General features: G+C 47.5%; 1 protein-coding gene across 6 annotated transcripts in view; it reads right to left on the bottom strand.

Annotated features, from left to right (window-relative positions):
- Positions 1-22,220, bottom strand: part of ACACB (acetyl-CoA carboxylase beta) — a 63,202-nt gene that overhangs the window by 22,770 nt on the left and 18,212 nt on the right. For 5 of the 6 annotated variants that reach the window (XR_013832402.1, XM_079949182.1, XM_079949183.1 and 2 more), the window contains exons 5-27: positions 21,838-21,976; positions 21,648-21,757; positions 20,830-20,911; positions 19,905-20,003; positions 18,882-18,991; positions 17,771-17,881; positions 15,012-15,221; positions 13,468-13,638; positions 11,444-11,605; positions 10,457-10,620; positions 9,384-9,534; positions 9,112-9,215; positions 8,716-8,797; positions 7,785-7,930; positions 6,697-6,847; positions 6,278-6,412; positions 5,980-6,126; positions 4,921-5,109; positions 3,746-3,846; positions 2,795-2,883; positions 2,568-2,692; positions 1,922-2,035; positions 737-850 (exon numbers count right to left, since the gene is read on the bottom strand). Coding sequence is in view for 4 of the 6 variants with exons in the window: in XM_079949182.1 (XP_079805308.1) it covers positions 737-850; positions 1,922-2,035; positions 2,568-2,692; positions 2,795-2,883; positions 3,746-3,846; positions 4,921-5,109; positions 5,980-6,126; positions 6,278-6,412; positions 6,697-6,847; positions 7,785-7,930; positions 8,716-8,797; positions 9,112-9,215; positions 9,384-9,534; positions 10,457-10,620; positions 11,444-11,605; positions 13,468-13,638; positions 15,012-15,221; positions 17,771-17,881; positions 18,882-18,991; positions 19,905-20,003; positions 20,830-20,911; positions 21,648-21,757; positions 21,838-21,976 (3,006 nt within the window). In the remaining 2 variants the exon portion in view is untranslated. The remainder of the gene's footprint in view (positions 1-736; positions 851-1,921; positions 2,036-2,567; positions 2,693-2,794; positions 2,884-3,745; positions 3,847-4,920; positions 5,110-5,979; positions 6,127-6,277; positions 6,413-6,696; positions 6,848-7,784; positions 7,931-8,715; positions 8,798-9,111; positions 9,216-9,383; positions 9,535-10,456; positions 10,621-11,443; positions 11,606-13,467; positions 13,639-15,011; positions 15,222-17,770; positions 17,882-18,881; positions 18,992-19,904; positions 20,004-20,829; positions 20,912-21,647; positions 21,758-21,837; positions 21,977-22,220) is intronic. The other variant, XR_013832403.1, reaches the window with a different exon arrangement.

Genomic DNA, 22,220 nt, shown 5'->3' with positions numbered 1-22,220 from the left:
TCAAATGAGACCAAGGCCCTCTCCCCCACTGCAAGCTTTATATTACTGTAGCAAAGTTAAGAAGATGGAGTTATCACCGACAATCACTGTGTTTGTGTCGTGCACACAGCTGAGGTTTCAACAAAAGCATCAAGAGGCAGCATCCTTACCGGTTTGTGGCATTTTGACGCTGCTGCTTAGAGTTCTTCTCTCTATACCCATCTACATCCCTAAAGTATGGATCTGCCCACAGGGCATAATACTCACAAGGAGAAGGAAGAACAGAGTCATACAAGGAATGAATAAAAACTATAGTTTGAAAATGCTGTCTTCTCTGATAAGCATGCAGGGGTCTTTCTCAGCTAAGTTTATTTACTTTTTTAAAAATGAGGGATTTGATAGACTGACTCTGGGCAAAGGACCAGCTCCACCCCTGAGTACTTCTTGGCTAAAGCGTGACTCAAGTTTATGTCATGTATTCGTATCCGACCTGTTTTTCTCTCCTAGGAGCTCAAGGTGCCACACACAATTCTCTTCCTCCCCATTTTATCCTCAAAACGACCCTGTGAGGTAGGTTTGGCTGAGCATGAGTGACTGCCCAAGGACACCCAGGGAGCCTCATGGCCAAGTGGGGATTTGAACCCCGGTCTCTCCTGGGTCCTAGTCCAGCACTCTTGCCAAGACACGACAATGGCTCTTTAGTGTGAACAGATGCTGCCAGTTGCAAGAGCCAGACCTAACAAGCAATCCAGGTCACCTTTAGGTTTTCAGGGCAGAACTGGTGTCCGTACATGTCTATGGCTGAGAGGAAAATGGATTCCACCTGGTTGTGCCTCAGTTCGTAGGAAGGGAGGTGGGAGGCAATCAGCACCTGAGAACAAAAAGGGGCTTGGGTTCAACCGGCCCAAGGGAAGCAAGGAGAGAGGAATCACAGGGGGCCTTTCAAGGCCCCAGCAAACCTTTTGAAACATACAAGTGAAAAGCAAGATTTGTGCACAATTGCTAACTTTTGTGCCATTTATTCTGCCTCCAAGACGGAGGATTTCAAACGATCTGAAAAGCGTGGAAGCAAAAGATCAGGAGACAATGGAGATGTAAAAGTTAGTGGGGAAAGACACTGAAAGTGCCCCTATCTCTTCTGAGATTTCAAAGACCAGACATTTTCAAATGGTCTTTCCATGCTGACACATACAAAAACTAGAGCACCATCTGTTTTAACCCCAAAGTATAAATCAAACTGTTAATCTTGTTGTCATTCACAGACAACACCTTAAACATAAAAATAATAAATGCAAAATATAGAATACAGCAGGAAAACAAAACATCAGAAATAAAGCACAACAGCAACACATCGCAATAAGCAGAAGCATTACAGTTGGAGGGGGTTAATAAGCAGAAGCAATACAGGCAGGGGGTTGGACTCGATGGCCCTTGTGGTCTCTTCCAACTCTATGATTCTATGATTCTATGAGTTTAAAATGCTGAGTAAATTTGTAAAAAACAAAACAGGACAAAAAACCAACAGAATCAGGTTGGCCATATTGCAAAATGCATTGTAGCTGGAATCTGAAGAGTTACCACCTGGGCATATCAGGATCATCCTCTTTCTGTCAAACACAGAGTCAATGCTAAGGAGAAGGAACATCTGTAGCCCTCCAGATGTCACTGAGCTACAACATCCATCATCCTGAGACAACTGGCCATGCTGGCTGCTGGGTGTTGAGTGCCCAACAACATCCAGAGAGCCACACTCTTCCCATCCATGCCAGGTGCTCTGGAAGGTCTCCTCAGATTCCTTGAGAAACCCAAACCCTCCTCCAGGGCATGCAAAGCTTGACATGGGGCTGTTTGGAACCTTCTCCCCTTAGGCAGCAACACAAAGCCTTGGCACAAAATGCCTGCAGTTCCAGGAATGAAAGAAGAAGATGGGAGTCCCACTGACCTGCCTGGCCCTCAAGGCCACTTTGGAGTGCTCTGTTTTGCTAAGCTGAGTCAGCTCATTCAGAATGGCCATCAGCTCATCGGTCAGGGTGTGGTCTCGGCCACAAAGGTGATCCTGGAGGTAAAAAATGCCAGACTGTATTATCTCTTCCTGCACCAATGTAGAAAGGAACCAGCAACAACATCTCGGAAGAGGGGTTTCCAGCAGCTCCCTTGATATTTTTGCTATTGCCAAGAGGCACAATGTTGTTAGCGTAATCTTATTATACAGTATTGGTATTGAAATGTTGGCACTTTTGTATGCTGTTACATTTGCTATTATGCTATTGGGAAATGAAATTGCTCTTGCAGTGGCTGATTTCGAAATGCCTTCCTGTTTTCTTTGTTGCAAGCTGCTTTGAGCAAGATTCATTTTTGTAGAAAAGCATCATACCAATAAAATTTTGAATGAATGGTGAGTCTGGGGGCTGCTCCAGAGGTGGCCAAACAACAACTCCCACCAGCCCCAGTCAGAATGACCGATGGCCAGGGAAGATGGATGCTGCCATCCAACCAGGCCCGGAGGGCCACAGACCTGCTGCACACATACACACACAAAAATCTGTGGCTCCCCAGGAAGCCCCTTCCTTGTTCCTCCTGCTACTCACAATCAACATCGTCACCAGGAGATTCTTCTTTGCCACCTGCGCATGGGAGAAAATGCATTCCAGAACCGGGGTCATGTTGGGCATGTATTGCTCGCGTAGGTGGATCACACATTTGTCATAGTGAGCTGAGACGAAAAGGGAAAATAAAAAGGGGTGCTTGTCAGATTTGGTCTCCCTCTTTCACTCCCGTGATGACCGAAGAGCGGCAAACCTGTTGTTGAGCCTACCTTGCTGGAACTGGGTCTCCACCTGCAAATAACACCTTAGGAGATCCAACACGACGGATTTCATGTGGCCTCGGATGCCACTGCGATACCTAGACGAGGGGAACAGGTCTATTCCTCTCTTGCTGGGGTTGACAAGAGCTTTTGGAGAGCTGAAGGTGGGTTCACAGGGGCTTTGCTTCTCGCAGTGAGCACCTACATAGCTTTGTCCCACTGATTTTGGTTAAATAGGCTTTGCAGGTTTCTATTGCAAGAGAAAAACCTGCTCAGCCTGTTTACAACAGGCATTGGTAGGATGAGCAACGCCACCTCTTGTAAAGTATTTTCAACTCTCAGCTAAAAATGTCATGTTGCTAGCTTGAGGAATTTAATTGTGAAGCATAGCTGTTTGAATAATGTAGATGAAAAAGTATGAAGGTTTTGCCTTTTTTTAAAAAAGGAAGCACATAATTTATGTATCAGGTCAGAGCAAGTTGAACTGGAGATTTAAAACATATATATATATATATATATATATATATATATATATATCCATCACTAACAGCCTTGTCCCCTGTGTTGCTCTGGAATTCTAAGAAACCAATTCTTGATTCAAAATGGTATGCAACTGTATCCCAATGTAAATGAAAATCCAATTCTTGAACTGAGGAGCCACCATGCAAAATTTAGTTATGAAATCTTAAAGAAAGAAACAACTTTCAAATATATAATGTAGGAAAAGGCCCCCAATGGGCTGTTTGCTGCAACTCTCCTCCTTCTAGGCAAGGCCACAGCATATTCATTAAACCAGCCTTCCTCAACCTGGTGCTGTCTAGATGTTTTTGACTACAACTCAAATCAGCCCCAGCTAGGAAAGCAGAAAAAAACTAGACACCCAGCACACACATTGGGTGTAGGGAATGTATGCTGCATGTAAGTGAAGAGAAAGGCAGGGTGCCCACCCCCTGAACTTGCCTCTGAACTAGCTGCACGATGCTCTGGGTGTTCAGGAAGAAGACCTCCCGGTCAGCTTTCCGCTGCAGGGTGGCTGCATGGCTGTCCAGAATGCTGGCAATCTGGGAGGCAAAAGAACATCAGAAGAGCCTGGCTGCTGGATCCAGCCAGTGGCCCATCTAGTCCAGCCTCCTGTTCTCACAGGGGCCAAGCAGATGCCTGCACGACATCTGCAAGCAGGACCTGAGCACAAGAGCCATCTCCCCTGAAGCTGTTTATGGACCCTAGCATGTCTTTTACAGGAACAAAAGAGAGGGCAAGGAGAAAAACTAGAGGAGATGACTTGGGAGCTGCCTGTTTCTGCACTTTCAGTTCTGTGCCCATGCTTCTTTCTCCAGAGCAGCAGAGCATGTTCATAGAATCAAAGAACTGTAGGACTGGAAGGGACCTCAAGGGTCATCCAGTCCAACTCCCAGCCATGCAGGAATCACAGCAAAATAATCCCCAACCTCTGTTTAACAACCTCCAGTGAAGGAGAGCCTTCTGGGGGAGTCCACTCCACTACTGAACAGCTCTTACCATCAGAAAGTTGAATTCATTGGTTCATGTCCTACCCTCTAGAGCAGCAGAAACCAAGCTCACTCTATCCTCTGTATGAGCGCCTTCCTATACAGAAAGTAAGGCCAAGTCCCCTCTCAGTCTCCTCTTTCCCAGGCTAAACATCCCCAGCTCCTTCAACCTGTTCCTCATCAGGCTGGGTTTCCAGACCCTTGATCATCTTGGTCGCCCTCCTCTGCACACCTTCCAGGTTGTCCATATCCGTCTTAAATTGTGACGCCCAGAACTGGACAAAGATTCCAGGTGGGGCCTGACAAAGGCAGAATAGAGCTGTACAATGACTTGAGCTGGACACTAGACTTCTGTGGATGCAGCCCAGGATTGCATTAGACCCCTTTGCTGTCGCATATTAACACATCACAATCTGGAGGACCCCTGCATGCCAACTGGAGAAGAGCAGTAACTTCAGTTACACAGACCTAGGGAGGGGGAGGGGAGGGGAAACTCTGCACAAAGCTCAAGAACACCCCCCGTTCTCTCAGGATCCCCCCTGGGCCTCCCCAGCATTTCTTTGAAGGCAGCCCACCCCCAGTCCTCCTGGCATCACCTGCCCTCCCCCTCCCCACTGCAGCCCTCACTTGCTGGCTGGGGAACTGGCACAGCACTGAGGTGATGTTGCTGGCATACTGGGCCATCACTTTCCGGATTGACTTCTCCACAGATGGCGGGATGCGGCCCGAAATGCTTGTCATGATCTCCTGCAGCTCCAGGAGAGGAAGAGAGGGGTCCCGGAGGGTCTTCATCAGCTTGAAGACCCATTCTTTGAGCTGAAAAACAACATCAAAAAGGAGTAAATTATCAGGGACACAAGGACCTCCCAAATAAGACACAGATTCAGTTTGGGAAAAGGCAAGTTCAGGGGCATCGGCAGTTTGTGCTGAGGGGCTCTATTGGTATGGGGACTGCCAAGCAACCCAAGGGAAGTACAGTGGTACCTCGGGATGCGAACGGGATCCGTTCCGGAGCCCCGTTCGCATCCTGAACAGAACGTAAGACGCGACAGTGCGTCTGCGCGTGCACGGGTCGCGTTTCGCCGCTTCCGCGCCTGCGAGTGACGTCATTTTGACCGTCTGTGCATGCACGAGTGGTGAAACCTGGAAGTAACGCACTCCATTACTTCCGGGTCGCCACGGAGCACAACCCGAAAGCACTCAACCTGAAGCGTATTTATCCCGAGGTATGACTGTATTAAGAGAAGTTCTGCACAAGGAAAGCCAGCTTTGGCCAGGACTTCCTGGGAGCCTGCCAAGCACAAGGAGGAGGCCCCCCTTGCTTTGCTCGTGGAAGATCCCTGGCTTGTTCCTGCCAGGAACCGCTGAGCCCTATTCCGCATTACCAGCACAGCCTCTGACGTGGCTCGGCCCTGCCACCCCCTCGCTCCCCCCAGCAGGAAGGAGATGAGAAGAAGGCTTCCTGTCCCGGTGGGACTTTGTTGGCCTCCAGGGCAACCCACAACCTCCTGGCTTTCTGTGCAGGACAAGTGAAGCATCTGGCATGAGAGGGTGTGGGACTTGGCTTTGACTGATAGATCTGTTGTTTGTATTGTTTTAGATTAATCTTAATAAAAATCATATTACAAAAACTCACACATGCAAAACCAGCCAGGGTCTTTGCACACAAGGAGACCCCCCCCTTACTTTGGTGCTGAAATACGGCTCTGGCAAACAATATCCATTCATGATGTTCATCAGGCTCTCCAGCACGTTGTGGAAGACCTGGTGCAATTTCTCACCGAGGATGGGCAGGGGCTGTTGAGTGGGCAGCCCACCGGTGTACAACTGGGCCTGGAGGTGGGGATGGGGAGACATTGGGGAGGGCAGCACAAGAAGGAAGAAAGCAGAGAAAATCCTTTTAGAATCCGGAAGGGCGGAGCAGAGGCGGAAGAGAGCCCAGCCAGACACACCTTCCTTTCCCAATCAGCCTCGGCTCACTTACCAGGTGGACTTTGGTGGGGTTGTCCAGCTCAAGCCTCGCCACAACACAGCCCGTCTCCAGCAATGTACCTGGCCGCTTCACGTAATGGATGAGGCCCGATTCCTCCACTGCCAAGGTCACCACCATCTTCATCACCTGTTTGGAGAGTGACAGGAGGCTTCCTCACCCTTGCTGACAGGCCTCGGATGAAAGCTGGATTCACGCAGGGCTGGATTAGCCCTTCAGCAAAATAAGTGTGCGCTTGGGGCATCCAGGGAAAGGGGGCACCCCAGAAATGATCCCCTCATCCCCACACACTCTGCAGCTGAAAGTTCATTGCGCCCAATACGCTCCCGTTTGCCCCTGCCATGCGGTGGCTGGGAAGGCAGCTCCAGAGCATCCTCAGAAATGCTTCCCAGCCGGCCAAATGCCAGAGCTACCTCGATTTCCGCATAGCTGTGGCCCACACAGACGTGTCCCCCATCATCCACCGTGTACTGCAGGAGCTTCCCAGCAGAGGGAGAACGGAGCAAGGTTGGGTCGTTCTCCTTTTCAAAGTCGCAGGTTTTATTGCCAATGGTGATGCGGTATCTGGAGTCGAAAAGAGACGGGGGGGGGGTTAGCTTTTAGGGTGTTAACTGCTACCCATTGCAGAGAGAAGGGTGTCCCTTTACCGTTGCATCTTTCCATCAGTTGCTGTGACCAAGAAATCTTAAGTTAGATATTAATTTTAAATATTTAAACTAATTTAATGGGGGGTGTGTGTGATTAATTTGCCAATGAATGTACAGAATAGTTCTCAAGCACAGGATGTGGAACGCCCAACCTCAGTAGGTGGAGGATTCTCCCTTCCTTGGACGTTTTGAAACAGAGGTTGGATGGCCACCTGTGGGTGATTCTTCAGGTGTGATTCCTGCATTGCGGGGGTTGGGCTAGATGACCCCTGGGGGTCCCTTCCAACTCTCATGCTTTTTTTGCTTCAGATTTATGCTATAACAAAAAACCAGATTAAAACAGATCACTGCCACCTGCCAACCATATAAGCAGTTTTAATAAATAGTTGTATTAAAAATAGTATTTGCACATGTAAAAAAAATTAAAATCTGCGGCCCAATTAATTGAGGCACCATTTAGTTGATTAATCTAGCTACTTATAACTTTAACACTGCAGCTCTAGTTGTTTTGCTTTTCTTTAGAGTTCCCCCCTTTTTCTATGTGAGCTGTTATTGCTTTTATGCTAATCTTTCCTCCCTCTTCTAAAGATTTGTCTTATCTGGTCTGGGAATTGAATGCAGGACCTGACAGCCAAAGTGAATGCACAGCCCTGGCCTACAGCTCCCAGCCTAAGCTGCTAGCCATTCCATCACAGGCAACTGCGACTTAATTGCGAGCAAACGGCTGCTGCACGTGTGCCCAGACAAGGCCGCTCTCTTCCCTTGTAGATGGCCTGGAAAAGCTTCTCTCCCTTGCTAAGCCTTGAACTGGATTCCACAAAGAGCAAGAAGCAGCAGCTCAGAAATCCACTTACCGGTCCGTTTCTTCCTTCATGTACGTGGTATAACTGTTGCCATCGTAGGAGAGCAGGAGCCCCCCGTCATTCAACCTGTGGACGTCGATCTCTATGTGGGTGTTGTTCATTATGATCACGTAGGTAGACAGCGACTGGCGAGCAACCTGCCCAAGCGCCAGAAAAAGAAAACGGGAGCCTTTTTACCCATCTTCCCCTCAGAGTGGGAAGGAAACCCCCAAGTTACCCCATCTATCACCCTGCCCACTTCCAACCTCACAATACACACTGCAGATTCAGATATTCAAACAGCCAGATAAGCTGCGTGTAGATAAGCTGCCTCAAGAAAGCCTTGCTTTTCATGTTTGGCTGGCCTGCAGCAGCTGTCCTGCCGAAACCATGGTGGGGGTGAAGGGGGAGAGATGGGGAAAATAAGAGCATTCTTCCCTTCCTTGGTTGCTTTTTGCAAGGTTTCAGAGGGGTTTCCTGGGTCTTTTCGTCATTTTGGGGACAAAATTGCGTGGTCAGAAAAGCATTATACATTTCCTCATAGGAATCAATAGAAAATGTTGACTTGTTACACAAACACTCTCATGACAAACCATTTCCTGAGGACTGATTATGTTCAGGTAGTGGCACCTGTATTTATGTCCCATGATGAACAACTTCATTATCTTCTTACTCCCTAAGCAACAGGTACAGTCTGCTCTCCAATCAAGTTCCCAAGCCGCACCCCGCATACCAAGACTCCCAGTGGGAAGCCGCCTTGTGTCTAGTCCATGTAGCCCAGTGTTGCCTGCACTGGCTGGCAGGGGCTCTCCAGGGCTTCAGACAGGAGCCTTTCCCCAGCCTAACTGGAGTAGTCTTTGCGGACTGAGCCTGGGACATTTGGCACACAAATCAACTGGCTCTCTGAGCCTTCCCCTTTGGATCAACCTTTTGCAAGCATTACCTTGAGTGAGTATTTCATGCCTTCGTAAATAAGCTCAACGTCAACAATGTTCAAAAGTGAGGCTGCTGGTAGTACTTGGCCCCTGGAAGACAATCCCACCTTAGCACAAAAATTGCCCTACAATCCTCTTCCTCCCCTCTCCACCGCCCTTCAGTTACTCTTCAGAACAATCTTTTGAAGACAGATCTGCAGAGCACCTTTAGAATACTCTAAGCATTCCACACACACACACACTTTGCTGCTATGCTCGGACAGCTGCTCTTTAGCTATGCTGCCACTCCCTGCAACATAATTTGCGACTGCAAGTCAGCACCAAAGCCCAGGTGAGTAGGAAGAGTTTCTCAAATGCGGCTGAGTGGTGTAACACCCCCAACACTCCTTTAGGTGGCGCTTTACCTTTCAAGCGAATGCAGGAAATCATCCATAGACGTCCTGAACAGAGCATCCGCCACGTTGAGAGCGCCACAGACCACGCCCAGAATAGTGTCTGGCTTCTCTGCCTGAAGGGAAAATAATGTAGGCAGACCAATAGACAGACAACTTCTTCATAAGAAGAAAGAATTCAGACTAAGGTGCTCACATCTTTGAATCCCAAAAGGTTAATAAAAAATATGCAGTATATATTCAGAAGCATGGCATAAATGACTGGCACCCGGAGCTCGGCTCACCTGCACTTTCTCTGCAATCAGGTGATCTAGCCAGCTGGTGTCAGTCTCGTTGGCCTGGAAACTCTCTGTTTCCAGCAGCTTGACCAGGTACTCGACTGTTGTCCTGAAGTCCCCACGGATGGACAGCTCCTTCAGAGCTACTACTAAGTTTCTGAGAAGATAACCCTTCTTATTAAGGTACAGATCTGCCTCAGGAGATTTTATTTTTATTTTTTATCTAGACTCTGCATACAACAATAAATTTGCTTTTCTCAAAAAGATAGCTGGAAATTTGATTTATCAGGGGGTGAAGCAAGGCCATTCTGAAGTATCATCCAATCACAGCCTGGAATTATGGTAGATGTTACTGTAAATGCTGGTATGAAAAGAGGCAGTCTTGCATCTCCTTCTCTCCTCTCCCTAATAACATCTGCAGGGCAACCCTTTGCATTCACTCAGTTGGGATTACTCCCAAACAGATGTGGATAGGATTGCAGTCTGATCATCTAAAAAGTTTACCATCACATCATGAAGCCGCACATTTCCTTATCCTCAAGCTACACTTTGGTGACTGCCATTTGAGGGGGAAAGCTCACAGCCCAACATCATGGCTCTTGTTTTAACTTACTGCAGGGGTGGGGTAGCTTTGGCCCTCCAGATGTTGCTGAACTACAACTCCCATCAGCCCAAGCAAGCATGGCCAAAGGCCAGGGGTGATGCAACAGTTAAAAGCAGCTATTTAAAACATTCAAATAATAATTAACCTCAGTGATAAGCTAAAATCAGATTAAAACAACATGCCAACATTCAATGTATCTGGGCAGGCTTGCCTAAACAAAACTGGTTCTCACAGGTGTGAAAAAGAATACAGTGAATATCTATTCACTGTATAGATTCACAGTGGTATCTATAGGCAGGGAGTTCCAAAGTGTGGTGCGGCCACATTGTGGAACAAATGTTATGTGGCACCTCCAAGGGTGCCCATTCTGAAGCTCAAAGCAGTCAAGTGAGCATATGCAGGGCAAGGTGATCTTGCAGGTAACCTGCTCCCAACTCCTTAAGGCCACTAAGGTTGATGACAGTGAAATACTCACGAGATGGCTTCCTCTCGGTTCTCTCCCCAGGAGAAACAGTGTCCAAACTGAGAGTCAGCAAATTCATGCAAGCCGCCAGTGGCTGCCACACTGAAGTACCCCCAGACGTTCTTGTTGCTGCGGAAATTCAGCTCCTGCACGGTGCCAGAGCTTGGCTTGAAGCCCTGCAAGGTGCAAAAGAGAGACACGGGGAGCAGGAAAGTGGGGAGAACATGCGTTTACACTTTTGTCTTATTTCCCTGCCAACTTTTAAGTGAGGTCTCAAAAGGCAGCTTGCCACAAAAATGGTAAACATGAGACAGCAGAGTCACTGACTTGTTACCTGACCGGTACTAAGAAAAACCGGATGTGGGCTTTAATGTCCCCAGGTCTTTACTACAGTGTGATCGTATCATAGGCACTCACTCTTAACTTGAATTATTTCAACCATACGTGGTAGAACATGATTGAAATTCCACAAGTTAAATGCAAGCTAGGCGGAAAGCTTAAAAGCTCTTTTTGTGTCCACTTTGATGCTCCCCATCTTGCTTGAAGGGGCAAGGCCCAGGCAGTGCCCTCATTAAGGGGGGGGGGGGCTCTTGCAGATCTTGCAGGGTCATCTGAGTTCCTGCAAGATCTTCTCCAAGCAATCCTGGACTTAATTGTATTTTACTGCGTCTGCTAGTCCTTGCTGCTTCATCTTGAATAATAATATTTAATAATAAACTTCATTGTTATATGTTCATATTTAATGGTTGCTGGATTGTGCTTTTATTTCATTTTTAGATTGTAAGCAACATAACAGAACCTTAGGTGGAAAGCTGGGGTCCCAAAAAATTAAATAAATAAACAATAGGCAATTTGCGAACTCCTCCTGTTGCACAGAGGTTTGACACTGCTTGATAAAAGGATTCACATCCCACATGCTTGCAATGTGGACCCAAGCTCTCTCAGCATCCCCTCTCCATCTCCTTGCAGGTAAGGACAGTTTGAGTCTCCATGACTGACCTCATCAGGATTTTCACTGGTTATCCGTGCTGCAATCACGTGGCCCCTGGGGACGGGCACATTGCTGGGGCTCTCAAAGGCAATGGGAGAATCCCCCCAGGGGGCTTCTCCATAGAGGGCTCGGATGTCCTTCAGTCTGTGCAAAGGCACACCCATGGCAATCTGAGAGGAGGAAGAGAAAAGAAGGGGCAAAAGGAAACAGAATTCCTTGGACCTTTCAGGGTCCTTTCCAGATGCTTTTACAAACATTTTATTTCATGGGATGCAGTTATCTTCTTTGCATCAGAACACATGGCAAGATATTGGCTGCATTCCATGGCAGTTCATTCTGTTTTCTTGACATTTCCCTGACTGTTAATTTCTGCATTCTATTTGAGTTTTCAGATAACATAAAAACTACTTCTGGTAATATGGTGTACATTTAGCACTCATTTCCATGATATTTGCTTCCAGAAAATAAATCTATTTGCAAATAACATGGAAACAAGTGCTAAACTTGTGCTATATTCCACTATATTTCAGGAAGTGTCTTTTACATCACGTGAAAGCTCAAATATAAACCAGAACTTAACAATTAGGGAAACAACAGGAAAATGAAATAAACTGCCAAGTGAATGCAGATAACCCTTAAAGGCTTATTCACATTTCCTCTTTTCCCTCTGCTTCCCCCAAGAGAAAACTGCTTTTTGGTGCTCAATCAGAGCAAAGTGCAATTCGGGTTTTCTCCAGATTGATGTTTGCTCTAATTTAGTACTAAAGAATGGATTTTCCATGGGAAAGGAGTGGGGAAAGGGGGTAACTGCTCAGACCTGTGCCTAGAAGCGAGCTGGGCATGTTTAGCCTGGAGAAGAGGAGGTCAAGGGGTGATATGATAGCCATGTTCAAATATATAAAAGGATGTCACATAGAGGAGGGAGAAAGGTTGTTTTCTGCTGCTCCAGAGAAGCGGACACGGAGCAATGGCTCCAAACTACAAGAAAGAAGATTCCACCTAAACATTAGGAAGAACTTCCTGACAGTAAGAGCTGTTCAACAGTGGAATTTGCTGCCAAGGAGTGTGGTGGAGTCTCCTTCTTTGGAGGTCTTTAAGCAGAGGCTTGACAAGCATATGTCAGGAGTGCTCTGATGGTGTTTCCTGCTTGGCAGGGGGTTGGACTCGATGGCCCTTGTGGTCTCTTCCAACTCTATGATTCTATGATTCTATGATTCCAGAAAGCAAGTGGGAGTGTGGATGAACCCATAGTCTCAACTGCAGCTAAGAGATTAGGAGCGGCGTGTAAAAATCCCATACTCCTTTTTTCTCTCTCTTACAGGCTCCCATACACTCATCCACAGTTGAAGAGTACATGTGCACTAAGTCTTAATCATGTTTAGCACTAATCAGGTTCCCCTCTTAACCAGGGTCTGCAAGCTCACTTCAGTCTCCGGTTATTTTCTCTGCTACATTCCCACCTGGCCAGCCACTGTGGGAAGGAGGTTGCTGGATTAGATGGGCGCTTGGCCGGATCCAGCAGGGCTCTTCCTACATTCTTTACTGCAACTGGAGAGCCAGTGTGGCTGGTGTGCTGGACGAGGACCTGGGATATCAGGGTTCAAATCCCTCCTTGCCCATGAGGCTCACTGGGTGTGACCTTGTGCCAGTCACTGAATCACTGCCTCTCTGCCTCACCTACTTCACTGGGTAGGTAAAGGAGGGTTGGGGGAATAAACGTGAAGAGGGAGAACATATGGCACCCTGGAGCACCATGGAGGAAAAGATGGGATAAAAATGCAATAAATAAATTACTACAATGAAAAAGACCTTAAAGAGACTGACTTTTGGTGGTATGAGAACAACACCAGGCTTAGAAATTTCTAGGTCCCTGCAAAGATCCTGCTTCCCGCTAGTCCTAGAGAACAGGGATGGGTCCCCTGTGGTCCTCCAGATGTTGCTGGAACTACAACACGCATCTTTCCTGACCACTGGCCATGCTGGCTGGGGAGGGCCATGGGACAAAAACCCCATTTAGTAGCATCTGAATTACCTGAAGCTGGGCAGCAGGTAAGTTAACATCAGCAATCATCTCGGTGCAAGGGTGTTCCACCTGCAGGCGCGGATTCAGCTCCAGGAAGTGGAAGCTGCCATCTTCACTGTAGAGGTATTCCACCGTTCCCGCGCTCACGTATCCCACTATTTTGGCAAGTCGTACAGCGCACTGTGGAGAAAAGCAGCCATGCAAAATAAGCCTCCATAAAACACGCAGGGCCTTGGGAGAGTGACAGGAACAATTCATCCAGAGAAGTGCACGCGTCTACATTATCTGAAACTCTGACTAATTTTTCTGGCATTGTGATATATTGGCTGCTTTGGAGAACTGAATTTTGAAGAATAAGGAATATGTTCAGCAAGTAAAAAAACAAAATAGTTTGCAGTGAAGGTGAGATTTGAACACGGGACAAGGAACAGTGTGGTGCTGCAGTCGGAGTGTTGGGGCAGGGACTAGGGAGACACAGGTTCAAATCCACACTCACCCCCAAAGTACTACGGGTGACCCTGGTCTCAGCCTGATCTACAGCAGAGGGTGGTTGTGAGAGTGAAGGAAGGAGGGGGAGGAGGAAGAGGGCAAAAGGGAACCATGAGGAGGTCTTTGGAGAAGAGGCAGTCTATAAAGGGAAATAAATAATAAAATGAAAAACAGGGATGTGGGCCTGTGGGAAAGGGAAGTCATCACAAAAAAATTATATGCATTTTAGTGCACATTCCACCCAGTATATAAATTTTTGTTATGTCATTTCTGCACAATTTCCCAAGCAAGTTCCCCTAATGCATCAACTTTTTCTTTGTTATTTTCTATGTGCATTTCCCCCCAATATAGGCAATATACGTAGGCCATTTACACGGGGGTTACGTTCTAAGGGACCACATGTGTCAGTGAAATTGCACATATCTGAAACACCACTGAAAAAGCCTGCAAACACCTCGTTCTGCCTCTGCCCAATCCATGTGTGCACAGTCACGCACATATTGAACCTATGTAAATGAGGGGTTGCCTATATACCTGCATTGCAAAACTCAGAAAAACATGATTTGCGAATGGTGGCTGCAGTTCAGTTTGCTTATTGTTTTGGTGCGTGCAAACAAGGAGATGGGGACAGGGGTCTCTGTCAATGCTTGGGTGCCAGGTGCCATTTTGAATCAGAATGGCAGACCAAAATGCGAGTTTGCTGTGACTTTGCCTGGTTTTTGGCATGATGGGTCCAAACTCATGAATTACACCATCCATTTTATAAAAAACATATTTTATTTCTAAAAAATCCTGAGAAGCACCAGGCACTCTCTGCTACTGTAAAATAAGAATCTAGTTATTGTGGTCCCAGATAAAGGGCTAGCTTAAATAAGAATAGAGAAAGCTGCCTTTTACCAAATCAGAACATTGGCCCAAGCCAGCTTAGTGCTGTCTACACGGACTGGGAGTCTCTCTCAGCCCTACCTGGGAATCCTTGGGGATGGAACCTGGGACCTTCTGCATGCAAGGCAGGTGCTCTACCACAGAGCTATGACCCTGTTGGAAAACTCAGGTGTGTGTACCTGTTCCATGTATTCAAACACAGACGTTGCTGCTACAGTTGCTGGAGCTTCTTCAATAATCTTTTGGTGCCTCCTTTGGATGGAGCAGTCCCGGCTAAACAACGAAACCGCGTTCCCATACTGATCTGCTAAGACTTGGACCTCAAGGTGACGGGCGTGCTGCAACAACTTCATCACAAAAATCGGAGAGCCTGGAGCCTCACTCTGCACCTAGAATCACAGAATCATAGAATTGTGGAGCTGGAAGGGACCCAAAAGGTCATCTGGTCCAAGGCCCCGCAGTGCAGGAATCAATGCTACACAATCCACACCAGCTGGATAGGAGGGGAAGCTGAGATGGGTGTGCGTGACAAAAAACCCACCAATTAACACAAAGCAATCCAAAGCAGTCCATAACCTGGTCATTGCCTTTGGGGCCAGTTGGGAGTTTCTGAGTTGTAGAAAGTGATGCATGCATTACAACAAGCCAGTCTGGAAGTTACCAGAGCATGGAGTACAGCAGCCAAGTCATGTTGGCTATGGCCTTCCAGGTACATTCCAGAGCAGCATTACTCAATGGGGAAGGATGTGATGGGGAAGGATGTGAGCGGAGGACAGGACAAGGCTATGAGACACCCAAAGTTCGGTGTTTCGAAGTTTCAAGGGGGGGGGAGAGGCTTCTGGAGACAGTTTACTGGTGCTGAATTGTGTGGGCCATAAGGTAAGGAAGATCAGGAAAGGGCAGGGGAGGGAGCAAAACTCAAAGAACACAGAGGCACAAAAGCACACTGTACAGACAGATGCCAGGACGCTTCTGCTGGGCACAGGGGTTTCACAACAGAGATTTCACCCTGGAGAGCTGGCCTGATAATGTGAGCCATCACCTGAACAAACAATTTCCAGGGTGCTTGCTTGGGAGTAAGCTCCACTGAATTTAATGGAATTGACTTCTGAGTAAATATGCATAGGACTGCATATACACCAGGTAGTTGTATGAGGCCAGTGAATTGAATGTGCATGTGATAAAACCCAAACACTAAGAAATAAATTGTTGCAACATATATACTGCAGCAGCTTAGGAGAGGCATCCACCCTGTGCAGGAGTGAACAGGGAGCATCCTTTCTAAGCCATGTTCATGCTAATAACAAACACAGTAAATGCTGCTCAGTTAATCAGAGGCGTTTTTTAGTCAACCAAAGTGGTTTTTCAAATCGTCAAAGTTGCACCCTACTGAAAACTCCTGCCTTAAAGGAATGCAGACGTCACAGACTGATTCACATCTGTTAATGATTTATGCCTCTCCAAGGGCAAACTCCATGGCAGGCGGCAACGCTGGAAGCAACATTTGTGCTGTTTGTTATGAACACATTAAAACAACCCATGTGTTTAATCTGGATTCAGCATTGGGAGAAAAAGCCCAATTTTTTTCCACAGGAAAGCCCAAAGTACAGATCTGCCAATTTTAATAAATGTGAACACATTTTCAGATATTCTGAAGAAACCAAAGGTTTAAGGATTCTCTGTTGTGCAGCTTTTGGGAGGCAGGGCCGGAAAACCTTTTTCTTTTTTTTCTTTTTTAATTAATTTTTTAAGAAAATTTTTCTTTTACAAATTTAAATAACACATTCGTATCCACTATAATACAAAATTCTTTTGGACTTCCCCCCGCTCCCTCCACAATCCTCATAATTTTAAATTTAGTTCACATTTCCTTTGTAATTTGTATTGCCAGTTAATAAATCTTTACAGCTCTTTTCCCTCTTACAATACCCTTTCTCCTCACAAAGTCTCTTTAAATCCAACTAGCGTTGTCTGTTCATCACAAATATTTTCCAGATAAATCGTAAACTTTCTCCAGTCCTGTGTGAACTTTTTCAGCTTGAGGACCACATTCCCTCATGAACAGAACTTTCTGAGGGCCACATACCAGCTGTGGGCGGGGCCAGAGGCCAGAGTGGGTGGAGCCTGGGGGGCTTTTCCCATTGCCCACTGGACTACCTGCAAGCCACACAAGCGCCACACAGCTCTCCTCAAGAGGCACTGTCACGGTTCCAGGATACACCCAGCCAAAGCCCTCAAGGAGGGAGTGGAGAAATGCGACTTGGGAGGAGTCCCGAGGGCCAGACAGAGAGGACTCAATGTAGAGCCATATTCAGCTCCTAGACTTGAGGTTCTCTGCACCCGCGGCAAAGAGCAGCATCTGAATTTCATTTTAGTGTATTTGTAGCATACCCCGGCCTCAACTTCCAAAAGGAAGCCTAGCAGTCAACATGCTTTGTCCTTGGCTATGGAAACTTTTCATACATGAAGCAAAAACTCAGATAGTTGCAAATGTTCTGAAGTGGCACTTGCATGGATTATAAGATTATAAAATGGATATTTTAGTGTGGCAGCACCTGCACTCTGGAACCCCCTGCCTATTTACACCAGGCACTCTTTTTGGCACCAGCTAAAAACATTATTGTTTAGACAAGCCTACCTAGATATGTGGAATGTTGATGTATTTTTTATTCATTTATTGCAGTTTATTGCTGATTTTATCTTTCAAAGAATTGTTTTTACTTATAATTTTATTAACTCTCTTTGCAAACTGATTTGATGGTTTATTTGTTTGTTTTACAATCAAGTGGCATATACATTCTATGAAATTAAATTAATTAATACAGGAATGCCACATTAACATAACAAGTTAACCGTAAACAAACAATTAAACATTTAATTGTTAAGTGGAGAAAAGGGCGGGGTAAATTAATAATAAATCCACCACGGCAGCTTTCACCTGTCTGAAGCGGGTGGGAAACTCTTCTGCCGCTTCCACTATCCGGATTCCTTTGCCGCCCCCTCCCTCCGAAGCCTTGATCATCACAGGGTAGCCAATTCTCTCGGAGGCCTGAGAGAAAGGAAATTTCAGAAAAAAGAAAGGAAAATAAGAGTCAGATGGCAAAGAGCTAAAGGACATTTTCCGCTAATCGCAGTCCCGGACTACGGAGCGAACCATCTTCTCTGGGAGGCCAAGGCCTGTGCTTCTCTCAGGCTAAGTGTGGACAGCCTATACTTCCTTCAGTACAAAATGGTGGCTGATTCACCCCGTGAAAAGTGCCCAGCTACACACACACACAGAGCTATGGGCTCCTTAAGGAACAAGGCCGCTGGCTGCCCCCCAGGGAGTTACCACCTTTGCCCGATACAAATGCTGCCCCACTCCTCCTCAATGTGTCATGTTTCAGGGTTGAACTGCAGATCAAAATTCAGCCCTGAACCCCGAGGCTTAAAAATTTGGTGGGAAAGGGAGAAATTTGGTTGTCTCAGCTTCTCTCACTTAGTAAGGGCTGATGAGAAAAGCCTTGGTTGCAAATTCTTCCTGCAATGTGGCTGTTAAACTGCACAGGATTTCTTCAAGGCTGATAATGTTTCTTTTTGAGAAGGAAGCTGTGTGTGGAGAATGCAACCCTTTTCAGGTGTGTTGTAGCCCTGAGGAAAACCTCCCTTTTGCAGCTGGAATGTGCCTTGGGAGGAAATTCTGCTGGGGGCTTTGCTCAGGACTTTCTTTGGACTCTCCTGAATCCACCATCCATCAATTTCAGGGGGTGATTCCAAGTCAGGCAGCATCCGCTGGGCTCAGGGCTTGCTTGCTGGGGGCAGCTGGAGGAGCAGCAGATCTGACCTCCAGAGCCGCTTGCTGCCTCCTGTGCCTCTTCCTCCACCGTCGCCCTCCCCCTGCTCCCTCTCCCGCCACCTTCAGGGCTTCCCCCGGCTGCCTCAAGTTGCCTTAGGTGGTGGCAGAGTGAGGAGGAGTCGGGTGGCATCTTCTGTCCTAGTCTGGCCCTGGCAGGGCCACAGGTCAGGCACCCCTGCTCTGAAGTCCAAAGTCCCCTCTGAACCTGTGTTACCTCCAGGCCTTCATCCTGATCCCTGACGCAGCCCTGCCAATACGTCTCCAGGGGGATAGTGATGGTTCTTGGCTGCTCCTTCTCGTCCTCCATCCACTCAGCAACCAAACCTGGAAACATTCACATCAAGAAGCCTCAGAGTGATGGCCACAGGGATCCAACCAGAGGCCTATCCGGACCGGCATCCCACAGGCAGCGCATGTAAGCAAAGCCCTGCTGGATCAGGCTGGGGGGGGCATCAAGCCCAGCATCCTGATCTCATCCTTGCCAACTAGATGCCCCAGCGAAGTCCAGAAGCAGAACATGAGCCCAGGAGCAGCCCTCTCCCTTGGTTGCTCCCCAGCCACTGGAATTCAGAGGCTTCGGGTCCTGGAAGTAACACATAGCGATCATGAGGAGTATTCTCTCCCTCTTTCCAAGCACTGGAACTCATGGATGTCCAGCGAAGCTGAATGTTGAAAGATTGGGAGAGGACCAAAGAAAGGACCTCTTCATGCAGCGCAGAGTTGAACTATGGAACTCACTCCCACAGGAGGCAGTGAGACGGTCACCAGCCCAGGAAATTGGACAAATTCATGGCTGCTGAAACCACAGGAGAGTTGCTCTTGGGTTTGGGTTCCGCTTGTTGGTTTTCCATTGAGAATGGCTGGGGAAACCCAGCCAGATGGGTGAGTTGTTGTTGTTGTTGTTGTTGTTGTTGTTGTTGTTGTTGTTGTTGTTGTATCTGGTTGGCCAGTGTGAGAACAGAATGCTGGACAAGATACAAATGGAGACTTAATCTTCCTCAGTTCATGTCAAACACTGCAGAGGTAGGTAGGAGGGCGACAAAATGTGAGAGAGGCTCCATTTCACAAAAACAGGCCTTGGTTTCTGCCGTGCTCCTTGAGCCCTGAACCTCCACTCTGTCCCATCCCCTCTGGGCATGTGTAGAGTGAAGCTGGGATCAGGGGAGGCCTGCAATTGTTGGGGAGCACCAACCAGAAGCCTGAGCTACGCAGGGACAGAGCGCACGCATTCTCTTACCACTTCCACTCCAAGGCAATGTGGGGATATGGACCGTCTGGGCCACAATGGTGGAAGCCACTTTGTCCCCCAGAGCCCACATGGCTTCACTGGGCGGGCCTGGCAAAACAGAACAAGTCGTCCTGGGGTAAGTGCAGGAAGAAACCAGCAAGAACTGTACTTACTTGGGCAAGGTCCAGCGGGACGGATGGTCCCCTCACACAACAGCATGAGAGCCCATCCGTTCGTAGGCAGGATTGGAAGAGCGTAAGGAAGCAGCCAGGAGAGGCCCCACAAGAAGCCCAGCAGAGCTCCCTTGCTTACACTTGCTCCGCACGCTGCTTGTTTTTAGTTTCTGCACCACAGAAACTCCATCAGTGCTCCTGTTCCAACAGGCAGGTTGGCACACGACTCATCCTGCATCTGCCCATTTAACAGTGCCACCAACATGCAAGAGGACAGGTCCCTGCCCCAGGCAGCTTACAGTCTGTAGTGCTATACAGGATATAACACAGGAGGAGCTGGTGCTCGTCTTGTGGCCCCAGTTTTGCAATTTACCACAGCAGACAATTGTCTATTTTTGTATCCATGTGGACACACACAGAGCAATCTCTCAGTGCATAAACAACCTTGAAATCAGCCATATTAACAGGTACACAGCAGCATGCATTTCAAAGACACTGAGCCAGCTCCCCATGTCAGTCTTTTGGAAATCTAAGAGTCTGCCATGCACACCACAAAATATCAATTCACAGGAGGAGAATTTGGCAAAAACACATCTCATAAAACAAGCAAAACACCTACCCTGTCCCCAAATAAACCCGGCAAAAAAGAAGATTGTACCTTCAAAAGCCCCCCCCCCCATTTTTCCTCCAAAGGAATCTTAGGAGACACTGTTGTGCCCACTGTCAAAATAGTAGGGACCCCTGCACGAAAGAATGCCTACCTAGGAAAGCAATGCCGTGTTTGTGAAGCAATTCTGGAAGTTTTGGATTTTCCGATGCGTGTCCCCAACCAGCCCAAACAGCCTGCAATGAAAGCATTTAAGAAACAGACTTCAGATCCATAAACAGCTGCTTGGACTCAAGATCTGCCCTACAGAGCCCAAAGACTACAAGAGAGGCGTATTGCAGAGAACTCCCCAAGGGGAGTAGAGGAGCTTTGGCCACCTTCACACCATGCATTTAAAGCAACGGGATACCACTCGAAACAGTCCTGGCTTCCCCCAAAGAAGTCTGGGAGATGTAGTTTGTTATGGGTGCATTCTCTCCCAGAGCTACAAATCCCGAGTTCTCTGTGAAGAGGGATTGACTATTAAACCACTCTAGAAACTGCAGCTCTGGAAGGAGAACAGGGGTCTCCTGACAACTCTCAGCACCCTTAGCAAACTACAGTTCCCAGAATACTGCTTAAGTTGCTTTCCAAGGGCTTTCCAAGGGCTTTAATTCCGAGGAGGGAAACTGGTTGAGAGTGCAGAGGGTCGCAGAGCCACCTTATTGCCATTCCCCACCCAGAGCACCCGCTGCCTGAGCCAGCAGAGTCTCTCTATCTGTCCCCAGGAATCCTTTGCATTGCATGGAGGTTTCATGGCAGACACACGGAGGATCCAAACACAAAAGGCTGCGGAAAGCACTCCAAGGAAGCAAGCTCAAGAGCTACACACCTGTTGTAAACAACTGATCCTCAAAGCCGCCAAACCAAAACTGTTCTGTTGTCTTGTTCTCCGGAACAGGAAAGAGGCAGATAGAGCATTTCAGACCTTACCTGCACTGGAATCCTTTTTGAAATATCCACAATTAATTCTACGTTGGCATAATTGTTATTATTCGTTCCTCCGGGGACTGGCACATACTGATCGGCCATTTTTATATACTCTGAAAAATTGTAACGGTAGAATTATTTGCAGTGCTGAATGTGCATGCAGAGACAGGGCGGCCACACTCTCGCTGCTTACCTGCATTTGCTTTGAGGTCTTCGGGTGTCACCATGACCACGAATCTAATGGCCCGTTCATTGCGGAACATCTCATAGGCCCAGCGGCGGATAGAGCGCATGCACTTCACGGCCGCAATGCCATTGTTGGCAATAAGGACCTGGGAAGAAACCACACACAGGTAATGTTTGTTACTGATTGTTGTTAGAATCATGGAATCACAGAGTTGTAAGGGACCCCCTGCGATGCAAGAATCTCAACTGAAGCATCTAAGCAGCTAATCCTGGAAAGATTTCCAGCTGGAGAATGGAGAGCACCCCAATCCCTCCTCCAAAGACTACAAGAGAAGTGTGGGCCACATTCACACCCTACACTTTAAAGCAGCCATTCTCAACCTTGGGCTG

This window comes from Podarcis cretensis (genome assembly GCF_951804945.1).
Source record: "Podarcis cretensis genome assembly, chromosome: 13".
Classification (NCBI taxonomy): Eukaryota; Metazoa; Chordata; class Lepidosauria; order Squamata; family Lacertidae; genus Podarcis; species Podarcis cretensis.
The sequence above is the reverse complement of the archived record's forward strand: the minus strand, read 5'-3'. Positions and strand labels throughout refer to the sequence as shown.